General features: G+C 50.6%; 9 protein-coding genes across 9 annotated transcripts; 2 read left to right on the top strand and 7 right to left on the bottom strand.

Moving 5' to 3' along the window:
- Positions 1-5: 5 nt before the first annotated feature.
- N7510_008849 (uncharacterized protein) lies at positions 6-1,943 on the bottom strand (the record flags this gene model as incomplete). Its single annotated transcript, XM_056980774.1, has 4 exons — positions 6-225; positions 531-872; positions 925-1,543; positions 1,610-1,943. 4 exons carry the CDS (start codon positions 1,941-1,943, stop codon positions 6-8), a joined length of 1,515 nt encoding a protein of 504 aa, XP_056830983.1.
- Positions 1,944-2,792: 849 nt separating this feature from the next.
- Positions 2,793-4,544, top strand: N7510_008848 (uncharacterized protein; the record flags this gene model as incomplete). Its single annotated transcript, XM_056980773.1, has 1 exon — positions 2,793-4,544. The coding sequence occupies one exon, from the start codon at positions 2,793-2,795 to the stop codon at positions 4,542-4,544; it is 1,752 nt and encodes a 583-aa protein (XP_056830982.1).
- A 766-nt stretch (positions 4,545-5,310) lies between these two features.
- Positions 5,311-6,626, bottom strand: N7510_008847 (aldo/keto reductase; the record flags this gene model as incomplete). The annotated part of the gene is made up of 3 exons (XM_056980772.1): positions 5,311-5,751; positions 5,916-6,248; positions 6,297-6,626. The coding sequence occupies 3 exons, from the start codon at positions 6,624-6,626 to the stop codon at positions 5,311-5,313; spliced, it is 1,104 nt and encodes a 367-aa protein (XP_056830981.1).
- Positions 6,627-7,153: 527 nt separating this feature from the next.
- Positions 7,154-8,635, bottom strand: N7510_008846 (uncharacterized protein; the record flags this gene model as incomplete). Its single annotated transcript, XM_056980771.1, has 1 exon — positions 7,154-8,635. The coding sequence occupies one exon, from the start codon at positions 8,633-8,635 to the stop codon at positions 7,154-7,156; it is 1,482 nt and encodes a 493-aa protein (XP_056830980.1).
- Positions 8,636-8,878: 243 nt separating this feature from the next.
- N7510_008845 (uncharacterized protein) lies at positions 8,879-9,331 on the bottom strand (the record flags this gene model as incomplete). Its single annotated transcript, XM_056980770.1, has 1 exon — positions 8,879-9,331. One exon carries the CDS (start codon positions 9,329-9,331, stop codon positions 8,879-8,881), a length of 453 nt encoding a protein of 150 aa, XP_056830979.1.
- Positions 9,332-11,008: 1,677 nt separating this feature from the next.
- N7510_008844 (fungal specific transcription factor domain-containing protein) lies at positions 11,009-13,411 on the top strand (the record flags this gene model as incomplete). Its single annotated transcript, XM_056980769.1, has 5 exons — positions 11,009-11,085; positions 11,195-11,504; positions 11,552-11,765; positions 11,896-13,125; positions 13,179-13,411. 5 exons carry the CDS (start codon positions 11,009-11,011, stop codon positions 13,409-13,411), a joined length of 2,064 nt encoding a protein of 687 aa, XP_056830978.1.
- Positions 13,412-13,461: 50 nt separating this feature from the next.
- On the bottom strand, positions 13,462-14,302 carry N7510_008843 (uncharacterized protein; the record flags this gene model as incomplete). Its single annotated transcript, XM_056980768.1, has 5 exons — positions 13,462-13,557; positions 13,609-13,670; positions 13,723-13,765; positions 13,877-13,984; positions 14,012-14,302. 5 exons carry the CDS (start codon positions 14,300-14,302, stop codon positions 13,462-13,464), a joined length of 600 nt encoding a protein of 199 aa, XP_056830977.1.
- Positions 14,303-14,689: 387 nt separating this feature from the next.
- On the bottom strand, positions 14,690-16,891 carry N7510_008842 (transcription factor domain-containing protein; the record flags this gene model as incomplete). Its single annotated transcript, XM_056980767.1, has 4 exons — positions 14,690-15,109; positions 15,192-16,168; positions 16,217-16,809; positions 16,860-16,891. 4 exons carry the CDS (start codon positions 16,889-16,891, stop codon positions 14,690-14,692), a joined length of 2,022 nt encoding a protein of 673 aa, XP_056830976.1.
- Positions 16,892-17,214: 323 nt separating this feature from the next.
- Positions 17,215-18,309, bottom strand: N7510_008841 (threonine aldolase family protein; the record flags this gene model as incomplete). Its single annotated transcript, XM_056980766.1, has 1 exon — positions 17,215-18,309. The coding sequence occupies one exon, from the start codon at positions 18,307-18,309 to the stop codon at positions 17,215-17,217; it is 1,095 nt and encodes a 364-aa protein (XP_056830975.1).
- Between the last annotated feature and the right edge of the window lie 766 nt (positions 18,310-19,075).

The following is a 19,075-nucleotide window of genomic DNA, read 5'->3' as shown; positions in this document are numbered from 1 at the left end:
GAAACTCAGAAGGGCCCTAACTCGTGAAGCGCGCGGAGGTTGTTGATGCCGGAGCGTGTGCAGCCTCTCTCACGGGGTGCTGGCGCAGTCGTCAGATCAGGAGGAACGACGGCAAAATAAAGCTGCACGGAATCAGACAAGATGGGAGTCAGCGCGGACAAAAGTGAGGATTTGGCTGCTGGTTCCGGTCGGGCAGGAAAGAAGCTCAGGTTCGACCGGGCGCAGCTAGAGTGGATGACATAATTCCGCGTAACAACCACCCAGAATAATTATACGAAGCACGTCCACCGGATACGAGATTGTTTAGAAGTCCAAAAAAAAAATATATAGAAATAGACCGAGCATAATCGGCTCCTTTTATAACGGCAGGCGGTACTTTTACAGAGATGGCGCAGTGGTCATTCTCAGCCGCGCCGCAGACAGGCAGACGCAGGCCTTACGCAAGCCAGCCTGCCTAATCGCAGTATCATACACGCGGTTATGCTGGAGGAAGAAAGGACCCAAACAGCACTCCTTGGATCAACGCATACCCCACCATGCCCTGCACTGCGGTGGTGAGAACGCGGTGGTATGCTTTCGGACTCGAAAGGCTGTCCACCGCACCCGACACCAGATACCAATACCACAAGGGATACCCAGACGAGATCCGGTTGATGATCTGCACATGATAGCTCGTCAGCGCCAGCACCGCCAGTAGACCTTGTGGGATGCTCAGCCGAACGAGCATTGATCCGGGGTGGTCCGGAGAGTGGGCGTGCTCGGACGCACTCATTGCCCATACTGAAGACCGGCAAAGGAGTGCGATTAGGGGCGCTGCCAGCAGAAACAGTGGGAGGTTCGAAACCGTCCAATATCTCAAAAATCCGACATTCCTAGCCCAGAGATCAGTCATGTTCACGGGATACGAGAGAAGAAGTCACTTACCAGTAATGATCCTGGACCCAGGCAGAGATGCTCGGCACGGTCGACTCGCACCAAGGTCGAGGATCCGTGGCAGACGCACAGTACACTCGCCAGGCCAAAAATTGCGGAAAAATCGTCCCCAAAGCTACGATGCAGCCGCCGAGGACGACAATTCCGAGGCGAATCGTGTTGTGCAGCGACAGACCTTGACTAAAGGTTCGCCAGACCAGCACAGCTGCATCGTACGCAAACAGGAAACCACTGAGAATCCCATTACTGCGAACCGTGGTTGCCACCGCAAAGAGGGCGGCAGAGGTCAGCAATAGGAAATCTCGCGACAGAGTCTTCCCGTTATACCCCGCGATGAGAGAACATGAGTAGAGGTAGAAGCCGGTGATGTTGAGAAAGGAGAAGGTCGACTCTGGATTTGGAGCGGAGAGAAATGCCCCGGCTGGGCAGATGATGTGTAGAGCCGCAGACAAGAAGCAGATCAGCTTCTGGGAGATGGTCGTGCACCCGAACACATTGGCGGTCAGGCCGTAGACGGCGAGCACGGAAACGTAGTGGGCAACATGGGAGAGGACCACCCCGGCCAAGGCGATGTTGGCTGGCCCGCCCACGCCGCCGGATCGTTCCACACCTGTCACCACGGCGCGTGAGTTTCGAACTGATATGATATGCCGAGGTCAAACCCCCAAGTGCGTACCTGAGATAAAAAGCGCGAGAATCTTCGAGTAGCCGTAGCCAAAGGCCCATTCCTGTTCAAAGACGTAGCCCGTCTCGGCGGTATGCAGGAAATAGATGGAGTCCCATCGGGCAAACTTCAATGGCACCGACAGGGAGCCGACAATGTCGGTGGGAGCACCCGGCTCGGCGGAGATGAGAGAGGTGGAGGTATCATAGCCCAGACCCGGGCAGGCCGCAATGACGACAATCAACACGGCTTTCCAGAGCCAGAATGCGACTGTCAAGCTGTGGATGGGGTTGTCTAGGCGCAGCAGCCGTGCCGAGACGGCGACCGGGCGCTGGACGGAGGCCATTAATGTATCGGTATGAATTATCCTCCAACGCGTTAGATGTGCAGTGGAGCTCGTTGTGTTGCCGTGTTGGATGGAGCTCGGAGATGCATAATTAGTCAGCGGAAATTGTGCCTGTTCATTGGGTTATGCAGGTTCTGTGTGAAGAGTGAACTGTCGTATAGATGAACAAGTATTGGTTCAGTGGCTGCTGCTAGACCAGCCCCGTTCAGCCCTATCCGCATGACCTCGGTATCGCAGTCCATAGTGCGTAATCGAGAGGTGCCTTGCTGAACATTGACCTGTATCAGTCTAGAGTTTGCAGTGGGGCCTCGGGACCTCTATCCGCCCGATTCCACAGCTCGCAACCATGTCTCGATCAGTATGTTTTCTGTTGAATCAGAGAATCACACCGAGCAGCAAGAAAAATTCCTGCAGCGGAACGTGACATTCTCCACCCGCTTTGTGCCCCCACCGGTGCTGGACACATTCTGCATGTATGAGTCCATGAAGACCAGCCCGGGATAATAAGGATGTGACGTTGATCCTTTCACGGGATTGACTGATCGACCGGAAGCCGGAAGGACCGACGACCGACGGGGTATACTCTTGTAGTTTGTACCTCTCTCGCCTTCCTAAAACTTGCCGACCGCCCACTACGACCTGTTTTTTCTGCACCCCTTGCGTGGCGCTGACTGCCAAGAGCCTCATCGTAACCGTCCGTCTGGGCAACACTTGGACAACGACAACCCCCTTCACTACTTACATCCCTCCCCGCCACAACTGACGACAGCGCTGGATGCCCGTACCCTGTCTGATCGGTCTGCTTTACTCTGGGACGGCTATTCAGCTGGCTCTGCGCGAGTCCAAGACATGCTTTTGAATCTTGGACTCACCGCGGATGCCGCAGCTGCCCATCTGGACGAGCTGATCAGCAGTCCGCCGGAATCCTCCCTCTTCTCGTTCTCCGCCCTTCCCTTCCTCGGACGAGGCGCATCCTCTGCTCGCGGGAAACCCTCCGATGATCGAATGTCCCCGGCATCCAATATGGCAATGAGTCCCATTGAATCGGTGCCGAGCGATGGAGAGCAAGAAAACTCAGCACCACCACCGCCGCTCGCTCGGCCTCGGACCAGTCACTCCTCCGCTCCGCGCAAATCATCAATGCGGCCCAAAACATCCTATCAGCTCGCCCACCCCGCGGCTCATGCACGCCACAAGCGGTTGAAGATTCGCCCGAAGCTGTTGCTGCAGCTACAGCAGGTGTCACAGACTCCCCGACCATTGCCCATCTTGGATATATTGCCCTCAACCGTCTATCGACCACGCTTGGCTCGCAAATTCCCAGGCATGTTCCGTGGCAAGAATGGCTTGGGCCCGAATGACTTGATTATCGTCAGGAGCGAACTATATGAGCGGACAATGTCAGGTATCCCCGAGAAACACGTGAGCTCGGAAGATGAAGGTGAAGACCACCGGGATGTGGTGGCCACGATCTGCCAGTTACTCCAGGAAGATGCACGATCCAAAGGCAAGGCGGAAATGTGCCTAACATTTGGACCCGTTTGGGAGGCGACGCCGTTGCCCAGTGGGTCATACGAGTTCGTTGCCCGGACCGAGGCCGGGTTGCAGGTCATGCGCTGGGCCTTGCGCGGTAACAAGAACCGTCGAGTGTCGACATCTGCGGGATCACAGCCCCGCGAAGATACCAAGCGCTTCACATTCAGCGTCATCGACCCGGCTACTCGCCGCCATCCCGTCATCGCTTCTATGACCAAAAACCAGCTGGAGGTGTTTGATGAATATTCCAAGACGGTTCGCTCCAGCCCCGGCCTAACAACGCCCAGCTCGGGCATGTCGGTAGTCAGCGACGCGTCTGACATGGACGCACCGCTCGATCAGGATGTGGTCACGCTCGACAATGGCCTGCGGACCCTGATTATCGTCACCGGGATCTGGGTGGCTTTTCGAGAAGGCTGGTCGCATAGTTTCAGCTACAGTGACCCGGTCTCTAGTCCAAAGGCACTTGCGTCCCCAACAAGCTCAAAATCCTGCCCCCCTATGACGGCGAAGACTGAGCATGATGTTCCCCCGGTCAAGGAGATGACCAATGTAGACAGAGAATCGACTCATGTCAGCAAACGGTGTATGCCCGTATCAAGCATCCGTCGCTCCAGCACATCCCCTTCTGAGCAGAGTAAGCAGAATGGCGGTTTATCTCGACGATCCAATTCAACTGGCGCCGCATTTATGGAACGAGCTAAGCGACGTGCAGCGTCGGGGCTGAACAACCGACTGAATCGGAACAGCATGATTCCAGGTCCAACGGAGCACGGTCACAATGCCGTTGTCTCCCGGTCCAGCTCTCTACGGCAGAGTTCAATCAACTCTGTGGATCGGGCTCCTTGGTCTGGTCGACCGGAGACAGGAGCAGAAATCAACAGCACAGCTTCCAGGGCCATGAGAACACCCAATGAAAAGCCACCAGAACCACACACGAGGCGCCAGCATGAGCGATCTACCGAATCGACCAACCTAGATGTCAATAAAAGCACGACTCAGTCCAAACGACGCCACCGTCTTAGCTCTTTCTTCAACGTCTTCAACCGAAAATCGGAGCATTAAACTCTATCAATCCTCTGATTCATCTTTTATCTTCCGTCTTGCATGATACCCACAGTATCTTACGCCGCGGCTAGATCACTTGTATCTCTCTCTTCCGATCAGCATTTCTTGGAGACTTCACTCGCATTTTTGGTTTCGTATGGGGGCATGGCAGGTAGTTTCTTAAGCACGCAGTCTTTTTCCTTCATTTTCTCTCTCCCTCACTCTCTCCTCCTCTGTTTATCGACCTTCATATCATCTCATTTCACTCCCCATCCACCCATTTCTTCTTTTTCTCCCCTTCATCTTGCATCTTGTATATCTGCATGAGATCACTGGCACGCATGGGAGCATACATGTGGTGTGTTCATGTACATGGGCAACCAATCTATCCCAGTACATCACAGACTCACAGTTAATAAATTTTGATTGGAACAGATGTACACAATATCATTTACAGATGTGAAATTTTCGACATGGACAACGTAGTGTAGGTTGATGCCATCTGGAGGGAGAAGCGAGACCAAAATAGCCAGGCTTCTTAAGCTCGAGGTCGTCAAGGTAGATGGAGGAAGTCTCGGTGCCCGCGGTAAGACTACTGATGATGCGCGGGCTATTCGGCGCATCTTACACTAGCAGCACGAGAGAAGCGGACACCTAAGTTCGTTTCTAACGACGATTGTGTTGTTGAGGCGGAGAAACCGGACGATTCGAGCCGAATCGACCGCCAGTTTGTCTTAATAAGTATTCAAACTGCTAGGCTGCTAGAAACGGTGGTGCTCTGCGACTACCAACCAGCAACAGTCTTGGGCACGTACGCCTCCTCCAAGTACCGAATTTCCTCATCCGTCAACTTAACCTTAACACTCTTCACGGCCTCATCAATACGAGCTGTGCTACTCAGCCCGACAATAGGACACATATTGCGGTGGCTCAGTGACCACGCCATAGCAATCTGCGCCATGCTAAGCCCTTTCTTCAACGCGACCTCCTCAACGCGGCTGACAATGATCTTGTCAGCCTCGGACTCACGGCTACGGACGAGCCGTTCGATAGCTCCGTCTGTCTTCTCACGGATGCTTGATCGCTCGCCCCAGGGCCGGGCGAGAGCGCCCCGAGCCATCGGCGACCAGGGAATCAGTCCGACGCCGCTGTCCAGGCAGTAGGGGATCATCTCACGCTCCTCTTCGCGGGCGATTAGGTTGTGATAGTTCTGCATCGAGATGAACTTGTGCCAGCCGTGTCGGTCGGCGATGTTTTGGAGAGTTTGAAATTCCCATGCAGCCATCTGAAAAGAAGTAAGCACTGCCAATAAAAAAGATCATGTATACTACATAGTAAGTAGCTTCCTTTCTGGGGAGTCCATACCGAGCTGGCACCAATGTACCGCACCTTTCCGCTCTCTACAACATCATTGAGCGCCTTCATGATCTCCTCGCGCGGCGTGTCCCGATCCAGCCGATGAATCTGCAGCACATCGATGTACGTACCGAGTCGCTGCACGCTTGCATCAACCGCATCAAAGATATGCTTCCGCGAGAGACCCGTGCGATTGACAAATTCACCGTCGTTTGTCGCAGACGCTGAAATGGGCGGAAAGTTGCCCTCGTCGTCGACGCCGAAGAAGCATTTGGTCAGAATGACCACACGGTTGCGCGGGATGTTGAACTGCTTCAGGGCCTTGCCGATGATTTCCTCAGACCGGCCATGGGAGTAGATGTCTGCCTAAAAGAGAGTTAACTGGTGCGTGCCTACATTTTCTTCAAATATTACCGTGTCCCAGGTGTTGATGCCCTGTTTATAGGCGTGCTCGATGAGCGGCAGCGCCTTGTCCTCGTCTAGCACCCAGTCTTGCCACTGGCTGCTTCCGTACGACATAGTCCCCAAAATGATCTTGGAGATCTTTAGGCCGGAGTTGCCCAGACTGTTTTGTTTGTAACACACACTTGTCAGTATATCGATATGGTCGCGGCGGGGCGCGGGGCTGTTTACCGGGTGTATTCCATTGTCTTCTCGGACATGATGTAACTGAGGGTCGCTAGGGTTTCGTGGTATTACTGGAGAAAGGAAATCGTCAATTTTATGCTCTTTCTGCCACTTCATGTTCATGATATACTGGGCGAGGGACAGATTATGACGTCTAAGCTGCTAGTCAAGGACAATGGATAGAGCACCACTCACTCACCAAGCTCAATAGATCAGTGGCGCACTGAATGAGGTGAAACTCCGAGAGGATTCGTCGGAAACAGAGTAGAAAGAAGTGAAGAGAATGAAGGACGTTCGGGTCGATCAAGACCATTTTAATATAATCATTGCCCCCACTAGAGTGACTACACTGCCGATTGCGTTTCCGATGCCGACCAGTACCCGACAAGCTTTGGATGTGCCGGAAGTATCGGATTTAAGCAAATGAGGGGGTTATGTCCGGTTTCCTGCAACATCAAAAATCCCCGCGTTGTACAATTTCTCCAATAGCTGGCACTTTGGAACATGAGAAATCCTCTATATACACCGCATAACCGGTTTTGCTGACACCGCCGCTTCAGTTTGTGCTTGTATAACGCGCAGGAAAGGACACTAGGAAAGATATATATCAATTAGCTTCATGACCTTTGCTAGAAAGATCTATACTAAGAGAAAATACCTTTTTGCCAGGGAACCGCGTGCGCCGATGTCTCCGGTCGGAGCTTCCACTCGATTAAATAAAAAGATAAATAAAAATAGGATCCGGCATACCTGCCGCGCCCCAAATGGCCAAAATACTTATGCGCTCGATGGTATTTGGCACAAGTACTGCTCTCCAACTGGCAGGAGTGAACAAATATCTGATGGCCCTCATGCCAGTCCAAGTCATTGGTGGGATTTGGATTCAGCTCGACCCGACGCCCGGCTTGATAGAGAAACTGAAGTTTGAGACTCTCTAGATCCCGGAAGTATGTCCCGATGAATTCGAGGATGGGATCCCATGTTTTGCCATCAGGAAGGCAGAGGCCCTTCATAGAAAGCGAGACAAGGTGTTGGTGTCTCTTGAGAAAGTCGCAGAGGACGGTGACAGTGACCGGGAAATAGCTCAGATGGCAATGCTTCAGTTGGTGCAGATGGACGTTGTTTGTAATGCTGGCGAATATTTGATAGTAACTCCTAGGAACTGAGCACGGGTAGTAATCGTAGTCATAGTCGAAATAGAGATATAGATCCAGGATATTGGTCATAGACTGTAGTAGCAGCCCTGGGTTTTGACGACTACCGCCGGGGAAGACCGATAGTGATTTCTTGAAGAATTTCTGCATATAACCTTGCTTTCCACTGTAAGACTTCCAACTAAGGCCTGAGAGGTGTACTCCAAAGCGTTCCATTGGCAAGGAATTGCCTTTCAAGCCATCCCGGTGCATCTGGGCGAGATAAGTAGCGATGTCCACTGCGGGAATGGTGCAACAATTAGGTGGAGGTCCACCCCCATCAGGCTCCAGTCTACCATATATGTCCAATTGTCGCACAGCAGAAGTGCTTCTCGCCACAGCAGCCAGTGTAAGAAGGGATACGTGCGATGCCCACTGGAATCCAACAGGATACCAAAAGTCAATCTTCTTTTCCTTCTCTGGTGTGACGGCAATCCAGGGTTGTAACTTGATTATGTCCAGCACCAAAAACTGGTCTAGTGCAGTCGCAAGAGTTTTAATGACGAATTCATCCGATAGGGCATCGCGAGCCTTCTGCTGGCTTTTGAGCCACTTCACATTCTGCGGCTCCCAGGGTTCTCTGTTTCCCCAAATCATTTCGAGTAGCCGGTCGCTCACATTCCATCTTGCGAGTGATGGTCGCCAACGTTTACTTGTGATATAGTCTCCGTGGTGGGCGTAGAAGACAGCTTTTATTGTCAGACGTTGAACTGTCTTTCTGAAGACAGGATGTAAGGCTCGTGCAGCAAGATTTTGGAGACTAGTCTCTGTGAGGTCTGTTTCCGCGTGTGATGGCACGAAGGATAAAAAGCGAGGACCGAGACACCGCTCTGCGGTGTGTTTGCTCGCAAGGCGGAAGTTTTTGATAGTTTCGAGATCGAGGTATTGGTTGATATCGTCGAAGATCTCTGGGGGGATGCGATTCCAAGACATGATTAGACTCTCGGATGAGGATCGGTAGTGCTCATTTGGGTTCCATTTTCCTGTGAAGCAGCCTCTATAACTTGGCATATCGCATGTTTGCTTCGAGGTGGTGATTCTTGGCAATCGGGCAATCGGGCACCGCGAGTCTGCACTAACGATTGGGGCCAGAAAGATGACGCTTACAGCAATTTGCCTTGCAGATCAGTGGGACAAATCTAATTATTTAATTGCTGTAGATACTGGTTCTGGCATCTATATAGACGGAGCTTGCCCTTCGCCGTCCTTATTAGTCTCTTCCGTGGAGTTTTGATTTCCGCGATCCTTGCCTTCCTCGACATATTTCTCGCCCTCATTATCATCCTGTTGCTTCTTGACATTGCGCCACTCCATAAAAAGACCGCCGAGTATAGAGAGGCAAACCATGATGAGCGCAACTTGAAAGCACACACAGAGCGAGTCATTATAAGCTTTCAAAACCCTGTTATGGTACTGAGATGGGATAACGTTAAACAGGCCCGTGACGCCGGCAGCTTCGATTTGCTGTGGTGTGATGCTTGAGATGCCAACAAGGCGCTTGGCGAGTTGTCCATCGAAGACGTTCTGGCCGACTGAGACGAAGATAGAGCCGAAAAGCGTTTGAGCAAAAAGCATGAGAGATGCACCGATCGATACTTCGTTGCGCGGTAGTACTGTCTGTGCAGCCATGTTGGGTGCCTGGAAGCAAGCGCCTAGACCAAATCCGTATATAATCTGATACCCTATCCATTGGCCCTCGGATGAGTTAATGTGGAGAGTTGTAAGCACACCGGCGCCAACTGATGAGAGACAGATGCCGGAGAGTAAGAAGGGCATATAATAGCCAATCCGGGTTGTAAGCACTCCGGTAAGAATGGACGAAACGACCAACGAATGAACCATTGGGAGGAGGTGGATGCCGCTCTCGACTGCCGAGTCGCTTTTGATGGTTTGAAACCAAATTGGAAGAAAATAAACTTGCGCCTTCACATTAGCCTCATCTTTATCTAGCAATGGGCAGACTCACTTAATAGTGTCTGGTGTGCGCCAACGCAGCAGCTCACCCAGAACCCGCCAGCAATACTGCGCTGCATAAAGATGTGCGGAGGTACCGTGGCTTGATCCGACTTCCAAATCTGGATCAAGAGAAAGGCGATCAAAAGTACAAAAGCGACCACAAGTAGCGCGATGATACGTCCGTCACTCCACTATATAGGGTTAGCTTAGTTGGCTCTACGTAACAGTTATAGAAACTTACGCTATACGTGAAGCCGCCCCATTGTAGAGCCAGGCACAGGCATATCACCCCAGGGAAGAGAGCAACGAGGCCCTCGATATTGAGATGCTGCAACTTTTCTTTCCAAGTGTCGGTGGTGGAGGAATGACTTGGAACACGTAGCAAGAAAAGGACAAACACCAGGACCATGCCTCCCAAGGGGAGATTGATATAAAAGCACCATCTCCAAGTGACGTTTGTGGTAAAAGCACCACCCACAAGTGGGCCGATCACCGATGCAATGCCGTACACGGCACCAAATAAGCCCTGGTATTGGGGTCGTTTCTGTAACGGAACGGCGTAGACGATAATGGCAAGCTAAAATCAATAGTTTGAGAAATGGCTCCCAGAAGAGAAGGAGGAATACATACGACACCAGACTGAATACCTCCGGCTCCTAAACCAGCGATCGCCCTGCCGATGATGAAGGCCAATGAATTCGGTGCCGCCCCGCAGATCGCGGAGCCAATCTCGAACAAGACGACGGCTGAGATGAAGGTGAATTTGACATTCAGGAATGTATACAGTTTCCCGAATACCAGAAGAAAGGTGCAGTTAGTGAGTAAATAAGCAGTGCCATACCACCCAACATCATCCGCGGCGTGGAACTCGTTGGTGATTGCAGGGGTGGCCGTTGAGATGATAAGTTTATCCTGCAAAGAAAGTTTATCAGTGAGCAGGTATGCATTGATAGAATACAAGATCACCCTGGGTCATCGAACATACCAAGGCCACTAGAAACATGCCAATGAATATGGATATCATCAACAACGCGAGCTTGAACCCCGAAGGATAGGCGAAGTCGACTTTTTCGGGGGATCCCATCTTACCGTCAATTTGAAAAGCACTGCGGTTTATCGATTTGATGATTTATCGAGACAGATGGTACCCTTTTTAAAGCCCAGCGATTTTTACGGACGGTGAACCCATAGTAACCCACGGACCAATCAGGACCTTCACTGCCTGCGACTGTCCGACCGTCCGCAGCCTTGGCGGACCGGTGGCCTGAGGCTGTTTTTGACATCACTCCGGGCCTCTTCTCACAACCGTTACTTGCCTGACTTATTTGATCGAATGAAGCAAATCCTGTAATGATGTCTCAGTCAACTTCCGATAAGAGGAGACGCGACAAGACGGTCCTGAGCTGCACTTTCTGCAGAGCGCGCAAGTGAGTCCGTCCATATTATGTGGCTGGTATGATTGCGCGTTTTAAAGTAGATCTCTTGCAGAATTCGTTGCGACAGACAGACTCCCTGTAACGCTTGTCTACGGCGCAGAAAGCCTGAAGAGTGCAGCTATCCCTCCTCCGAGCAGCAGCGAAAAGATGCCATCGACTACAGACCTCATGTCAGAAGCCAAGGAGCTCGCCAAAGAATTGCCCGTCTGGAAAAGCTCGTCACTGAGATGAGAGACATGATGCAGAGCTCTGGTCAGCAATTAGAAATTTCAGACCAGGGACTTATTGACCACGTACCGTCACTTCCTCCTTCCGATGCTCACGCGACAGAAAACATGGGCAAATTAAGCCTCACAGATGGCCATGCAGTCTATATGGGCAGCTCTCATTGGGCCACGATTTTGGAAGATGTGAGAGTTCTCTATAACTCTGTAAAACGTATTCTGATGTGTTCCAGATCCAACAACTCAAAGACGAGCTATCCGACGATGACTCGGACAGCGTCATAACTCAAGAGTCGACAACATTCCATGGATCATTAGGCACTAAGATCTCTCTTCTCACTGGTGTCAGCTGTCTTCCGAGAGAAAAGATTATGGCCATGATACCCGCACGAAAAGTGGTCGACAGACATGTCGCCCAGTTCTTCAATGCTTTCGACCTCGCCCCTGGTAAGTCTCAAGTTGAATTGTTGGATTCCGCACTGACATGACAACAGTAATACTACACCGTAATAAGTTCCTTGCGGAGGTTAGAATTCGACGAGACAAATGTTGATTCGCTCATTAATTCTCTGTATAGTACGCAAACTTTTGGAAAATCCTTCAGCCGCTCCCATTATGTGGGTAGGACTCTTGTTTAGCATGATGAGTACATCTGCATTCCTTCAGCAGCAAGAAGTTGAGGCTCTAAAATTGTCCAATGTGGAATCCCAAACCATGCTTGAAACATACCGAACTCTCACCATCCACTGCCTGGTCGCTGGAGATTACCTCCGACCGAGCAGGTATACCATCGAAACACTGACATTACATTTTGCTGTGGACCAAAACGTGAACATGGACACAAACATTGGAAACTGGGTCCTGATTGGTGTCGTGATTCGGATCGCATTGCGTATGGGATTGCACCGCGATCCATCCCACTGGCCAAATATTAGACCATTACAGGCAGAACTTCGACGGCGGATCTGGATTGCCCTGTACCAGATGGACTATTTCACCAGTACACAAATTGGACTTCCACGTATCATAAAGGACTCCCAGTGCGATACACGACCGCCCGCGCACTTGTTTGACGACGATATTGGCTTTGAGCACGACGAGATTCCACCTGAGCGGCCGCTGACAGATCATAGTCCACTCTTACACATAATCCAGAGAAATCCTATCATCAAAGTCTCAGCAGAGATCTATGATACTGCTGAAGTAGCGCCGCCAACCTCCGCTACTATTGCTGTACTAAGTGCTAAGCTCCAAAAGGCTATCGATGCCCTCCCCGAGTGGCTCAAGTACAACTCTCTGGAAACAGAAATTGCAGACAACCCCGTCACCATCCTAAATCGGATGTTTCTGGACATCCTCATTCAAAAGGCCATTTACCTCCTCCATCGGCACAGCTTCATGAAAGGATCTGCGGGAGAAGAAAGCACAAACTCCAATGACATATGCATCCAATCTGCGCTTGCAATTTTGGAGCATCAGAGAAGAATGAGCGAAGAGACTCAACCCGGAGGTCTTATGTTCAGCATTCGTTGGAAGGTAGCTTCATCGCTCAGTCATGATTTCCTGCAAGCTACGATGATGCTGTGTTTCGCTCTGAGCAGAATCAATAATGGAGATGCTGGGATGTCAAATTCCTGCGCTCCGCATAGGCGAGATGACATCGTAGAAGCCTTGACTAGTGCGAAGGCCATATGGGAGAAGAATGCCGACCGGTCTGTTGAGGCACAAAAGGCAGCCAAGGCCATCACGAAAGTGCTGAAACAAGACCTGGACAAATCGAGCATGTCCGCTTGGACTCTTTCAGGTGGTAAGGAAACCTGCATTATTCTAGTATTGGATCTAATGTTGGTCTCCCCATAGGACTTTCTGACCAGGTGCCAGAGATAGCTCCGAAGAGCCAATTTGGCGGTTTCGATTATGGACAGGACATGGCTTTAGATCTATCCTTATTTACGGTCAACGATGAGATAGCGCCGTTCGAAAATATGCTGGACGACTTCGTCAGTATAGAGAGAGGTTGGCCTGAAGACATTTCGAAATTGTGGCCGGATCAGGCGCCTCAACCGTTTGATCAAGGGGCTTATTATGAATGAATGCATAGATTGGAGCGAGGCTATGGATGGTTTTGGTCTTGAATTTTGGGTCATGATGAATTTTCAAAGAACAGTGCGCGATTCTCCTCATGGGCTAGCCATTCTTGGAACTTGAGCAAGGCTTGATATTGAGGAGACAGCTTGTTCTGGGTATTGTTAGCATTAGATCTGAATGGATCAGGCAATGAAGATCCCACCTTCTTATCATATTCCATCTCGGCAAGAGTCTCCCCCTCGTGCTCGAAAATCGGATCCCATCCTGTCTAACGGTGAGAATCGTCGGGGGCCATGATGGAAAAGCAAATACACACCAAAGCGTGGAGGACCACGAGAAGGAACGATTTTGCCCTTTAACTAGCGTCAGTAACGGGGTTTTCTGTGAAATCACGATGGACATGCCTTCAATCTCCCTTGAAAGATCAGTGGCTCCATGGCCGGGCCGGCAGTAAACGCGAAGGTGCACACTGCCTCGGCACTCTTATCCTCAAATGATTCGAGGAGTTTATTCAACCCGTCATTTCCCAGTGCTTCTAGGAAATATTTACTTCCAAAAAAAGTGATCAGCTCTCGTGTCTAGTCAATTGAGATTCAAATACGGACATATATGGCCCCGGCATCTTGTTCATAGCGTTGAATTCCAGCGCGGAATCTTCCACCACCACGGGCCCATCGATCTGTCCAAATTAGCTCCCATAAATCATCAATAGGAGCAAGATACAGTGTTACAATCTTGGATGCTCGTCGGCACTTATCTTTCGCAATCTCCTCCAGAGTGCCTTGGATTTCTGGGAGGTCTAGCGCTATATTCTTTACTGGGACTTTGTCCCCGAGAATAGCTTTCGCCTCGGCGACCTTGTTGGGATTCCCAGTCACGAAGGTGCAGGGCTTCATATTGCGTCGATGATGTGATAAGGGCGGTCAATCGAAGCGTTCTTCGTGAGAGCCAGAACGCAAGGGCTAAACCGATAACGGTATAGTGTGAATCGAACCAGAGATAAGATTCTCGCTCATGCATGAAGTAAAAGTAGGTTAGTTCATTTGCAAGGCCCGAATTTGCATTAAGGATAATTATGAAAACAGTGTAACTCCAACTCAACGGCATCCGATAAACTGAGATACGGCCTCGACACCATCAACCCGGTAACAGATTGGGTGGGAATAACTTTGCTGGTCATGGATCATATACGTGTCCAATAATTTAGTAGCACTAGTATCTTGACTAATTTTAAATAGAGGGTATAAAAGCGGAGAAAATACTCCTTGGAAAGCCGCAGGACGCTACCTCATTGACGGATTCATATCAAACAACCCCGAATTATGCCACAGCCCATCCAAACCACTGTCAAACCCCGTTGACCACGAGGCATCAATAAACGGCCACTGAAACATATCAGTTTCGAAATCGTGATGACCACCAAGGGAGGCATTCTCTCTCGACAAGAATTGATCTTCGCTTCCGAGCTCAGGTGGCGAAGATGGTCTTCCATGAGTGTAATGCGGAGAGTCATGGGATACAGCGGCATTTCTCCGGGAAGTTTGCTGTTGCTGGTCGCCGTGTGGACGAGAGCGGATATCACCATACTCATCTAATGTTCCTGCCAGTGCTAAACGACGCGGACTATGCATGCCAGACTCGGGGTGTGTTTGGTTACTTTTCACTGCTTCGTAGAAGCGATTTGCGTCTTGGACGGTGCGCCACTTTCGGTTGTCTGTTAGTTATCACCGTGATTCGGAAGGAAGAAGATACCCCGCGACGAAAAGAAAGGAAAGGAAAACGTACCCAGCTCCGACCAACAGGCCAGAACCTACTCAGTCGCTCAAGATACTCCAGGTTCTTGCTCTTCTCTTCCTCGGCTCTTTCAAATCCGCCAGGGTACCGATGTGGTGCGATAGTCCCGTACATATTTATGTGCGCGGCGACGAAGACGCTGAAGCCTGAATATGGCGTTATGACGGGAGCTTCTGAGGCTTCGAGGGCGGACAGGACTCCGCCGATTTGCTGGGCTGCTTCGAAAAGCTGTTTGATGGTGCCCGGTTCGCCCGGTATGCCATCGCTGGTGTCATGAAAGACATCGGAGTGGGGTTTCAGGTTAGAAAGGAATCGGTCCCGGTGGAGGAAAAGTACGCTGTCGCCAGTCAGTTTGGTGTCTACATCTTGTTTCGGAGATATGGCATGCCTCATGAAATAGACCAGATTGATATATGCGAATAGCTCGCCATATCCAAGAGCAACATGTGCCTGGGCGCTGGTGGCAGGGTATCTGACCGTCGCGTCTTGCAGAGATCTCCACTCGTCCAGCTCTCCCTTAAGCTGTTGCCAGGTCAGATGTAGGGGTGAACCAGCAGAGTCGTCTGACGACAAGGAAGCCAAATCCCGTCGGTGCTCATTGGCAAACCGTAAAATGCGTACGAAAATGTCAAATCCGCGCGTGACAATCGTAAGCCCATGCTCGATGGTCAAATTCGTTGCAAGAAGACACTTCTGATTCATGTCCACAGGCATTAACCTCCTTGTCGGGGAATGGTCGAATGTGAAGTCCCGGTCACTGATAGGAAGCGGTACCGAGATCTGAGAGAAGGATAATGCGAAGTGCTGTCGGGCTCCGGAACTAAGCTCGCAATCCTGTGCAAAACAGCACCAATATGTACGAACAAGTTGTTCATACTGTATCCGTGAGGCATGGAACTCTTGGGGGTTGTGTTCCATGCTGTCGTCTGACATTTTCAAGAGCGATTGGATCATGTAAGTGGCCATGCCTGGTATGATTAGCACTTATCCAGTGTCTCATTCCTTGTCATGCCTACCACTGTACATCCAAGCTTGATATGGTCGCCCAGACCCCCATTCATAAAATGAGATCATGACCAACGACTGAGCAAGAAAAAGCGAGGGTGCCTCGAGCACACGATGCGCAAGCTGCTTCCTGGCATAGTCCGCATACGTCTCCTCATCGTCCAGTTCATGGATGGGCATGAACCGCACACAGAGAGAAAGTAGCGACGCAACGAAGACTGGGTCCACCGACAGAGGGCTAGCGGATATATCCGAGATGAGAGAGGGATAGTGCAGGAAATTCGCGACCGGGAATTTCTTCCTATAAGTCTCGACGGCGCTGATTACTGTGGCTGGGGAGAGAGCCGAAATGGGATTACCGGATGCATCTTGATTCCCAGGAACAACCTGGGGAGTGCTCCGATATGGAGCCTCACTGCTGCCAGTTGCTAGAGATGCTGTGGAAACGGCCTTTCGCTTCCTCGTGGTTCTTGATGGAATGCTCTTTTTCCCCGAGTTGAGCTTTGATGCACGCGGGTCTGTCAAAACACAGGAGGGCTTTTTGGTCCTTTGGCACCGCTGGCATGGCGGGACCCCTTCATGCACACATCTGACCTTTGCTTGACTGTGTATGGTGTCAATTCCGCAGACAAAATTCTCTCGAGGATAACCTACCGACACCCTTCGCATGATATTGAGAGTCGCATGGAGCCTTGGACGTAGTAAGCCTTGGCGGGAATCTCGGCTCCGGTTCAACAGGCAATTGGTCTCGACACCATTATTGTTTCATGAAGAAGACCAAAAATGACTAGGTAGTGCTGGGAAGATGAAAGAGAAGGGTGAAGACAAACTCCCTAGAAATACCAAACCAATCAGGTGATCTTATTTGACACCTTAGCACTCAGGCATATATAATGGTCATTAACTAAGTAAGTTAATAGTGTTAATTTAAGTTCTCTAGTTATATAGCAGATATAAATATCTAAAGGCCAACTCCAATCCATGCATGCATGCAAAAAAAAGAAAACAATTAGACCTCCATGTCCTTGCAGGCCACCGTCCACTGCTGCACCCACGCATTAAACTTGTCCACTTGCATCTCATCTGTCGCCCACGACGTCACAATCCGAATCACCGCCTGGCCATCATCCAATTCCTCCCAGACATAGAACCGGAATCTGTCCTGCAGTCTCCGGACAAGTCGCTGAGGTAGAATGACAAACACCTGATTTGTCTCGGTTTCGGCCAACAGCTTGTACCCCAGATTCTCGAAACCAGCCGAGATCTTCTGCGCCATCTGATTCGCATGTGTCGCCAGCTCGAAGAAGAGATCGGACCGGAAAAGCTCCAGGAACTGCACGCCCAGGATCCGACCCTTTGCCAGCAGAGCGCCGTGCTGCTTCAGGTGAAAAATGAATCCTTCTGCGAGCGCTTTCTTGACGACAATTGCTTCGCCGAGCAATGCACCAGCCTTGGTGCCTCCGATCCAGAAGATATCCGTCAATTCATGGACATCTCGCAGGGTCATATCGTTCTTCTTCGAGCACAGTGCCGTTCCCAACCGCGCGCCATCCATCAAAAGGAGCAAATCGAGCTGCTTGCACAGCGCAGAGAGCTCGCTCAGCTCTCGTTTCGTGTACACCGTTCCCGTCTCCGAGGCATTAGAGAGGTAAAGCAGTCTTGGCTTCGCCATATGCGGATAGAACTGGTTGTTCTGAAACGCCTTCTGCAGAAGCTTGGGGGTCATCTTCCCATCGACCGCGGGGACAAGGATAAGCTTGTGGCCCGTGGCTTCAATGGCACCGGCCTCTTTGCTTGCAATATGGCCGGAGTCCACGGTAATTACGGCTTCGTAGGGCCGGAGACAGCTAGCGATGGATATCAGATTTGCTGATGTCCCGCTGGGCACGAAGAAAATGTCTGCTTCCTCGTCGGTGCACCCGATCTTGTCGCGGATTAGTTGCCGCGCAGCATCACTGTATTCATCGCCCCCATAGGCGACTTGTTGTGTGGAGTTTGTCCGAAGCAGTGCCTCGAGGATCTGGGGATGTGCGCCTTCACTGTAGTCGTCCATCAGGCTGTATGGAGGACATGTTTCCTCTTGGCAGAGGCTTGTTGAGGGCATTGTGATTGGGTATGACAAGAAAAAAAATAACACACTGGGCAATACTGAGCAATAGCTAAGGGGACTGAAAAAATGAGTCAAGCGTGTGTTCCAGACCCTAAATATCTACGTTTCTGGGTCTCGGGAATAACCCGGGATTTATTCCCGAGATTTATTCCCGAACTATGAATTAGGTAATGCTTTTTCTCTCCCTGGAAATCAATTTTGACCTTAATAGACAAGCAAAAATGACGTGGAAATAGTCCATTTGGAAATGCTCAATTGCTCCTTTTGTAACTGATAGCTCATTTCCCCCGAAGACCGGGGTTCCGGTGTGAAACTCAAGAGAGTGGGCAGTGTCACAGCGTGGGTGGAAACTGGGTATTTATTCCCGAGACATGGAAATGCGAATCCCTTGCCTCCAATTGTTCCGGTGATCTTAAGTAACAGATGGCTAGACGCGGGTGGAACGCGGCTCAGAACTGGGAAGTTACATGTCAAGTCAGATGAGACGCCTCGGAAGGGCGTACCTACAAGGACAGTGCTGTTTAGATCGGTAGGTAGACCAGGGGTGATTTATCCCGAATAGTTGGGTACACATAGATAGGAAAACACAAGATATTGATGGAGCTTCAGTATGGAAGGAAAGTGCATACCCCGCAGAGTTGTATATCTGTGGGTGGAATTATAAGACAAGTCCAATTGAAACCACCAATTTTACCTCCAAGAGGTAGGAAAACTAGTTGCAAGCATTTTACCACCTTCAGGTCGTTTCTGCATCTCCAAT

The sequence above is a fragment of the Penicillium lagena genome, assembly GCF_028827675.1.
Source record: "Penicillium lagena strain IBT 129212 chromosome Unknown utg000006l_segment0_segment0, whole genome shotgun sequence".
NCBI lineage: Eukaryota > Fungi > Ascomycota > Eurotiomycetes > Eurotiales > Aspergillaceae > Penicillium > Penicillium lagena.
This window is presented reverse-complemented; position numbering and strand designations above follow the sequence as displayed.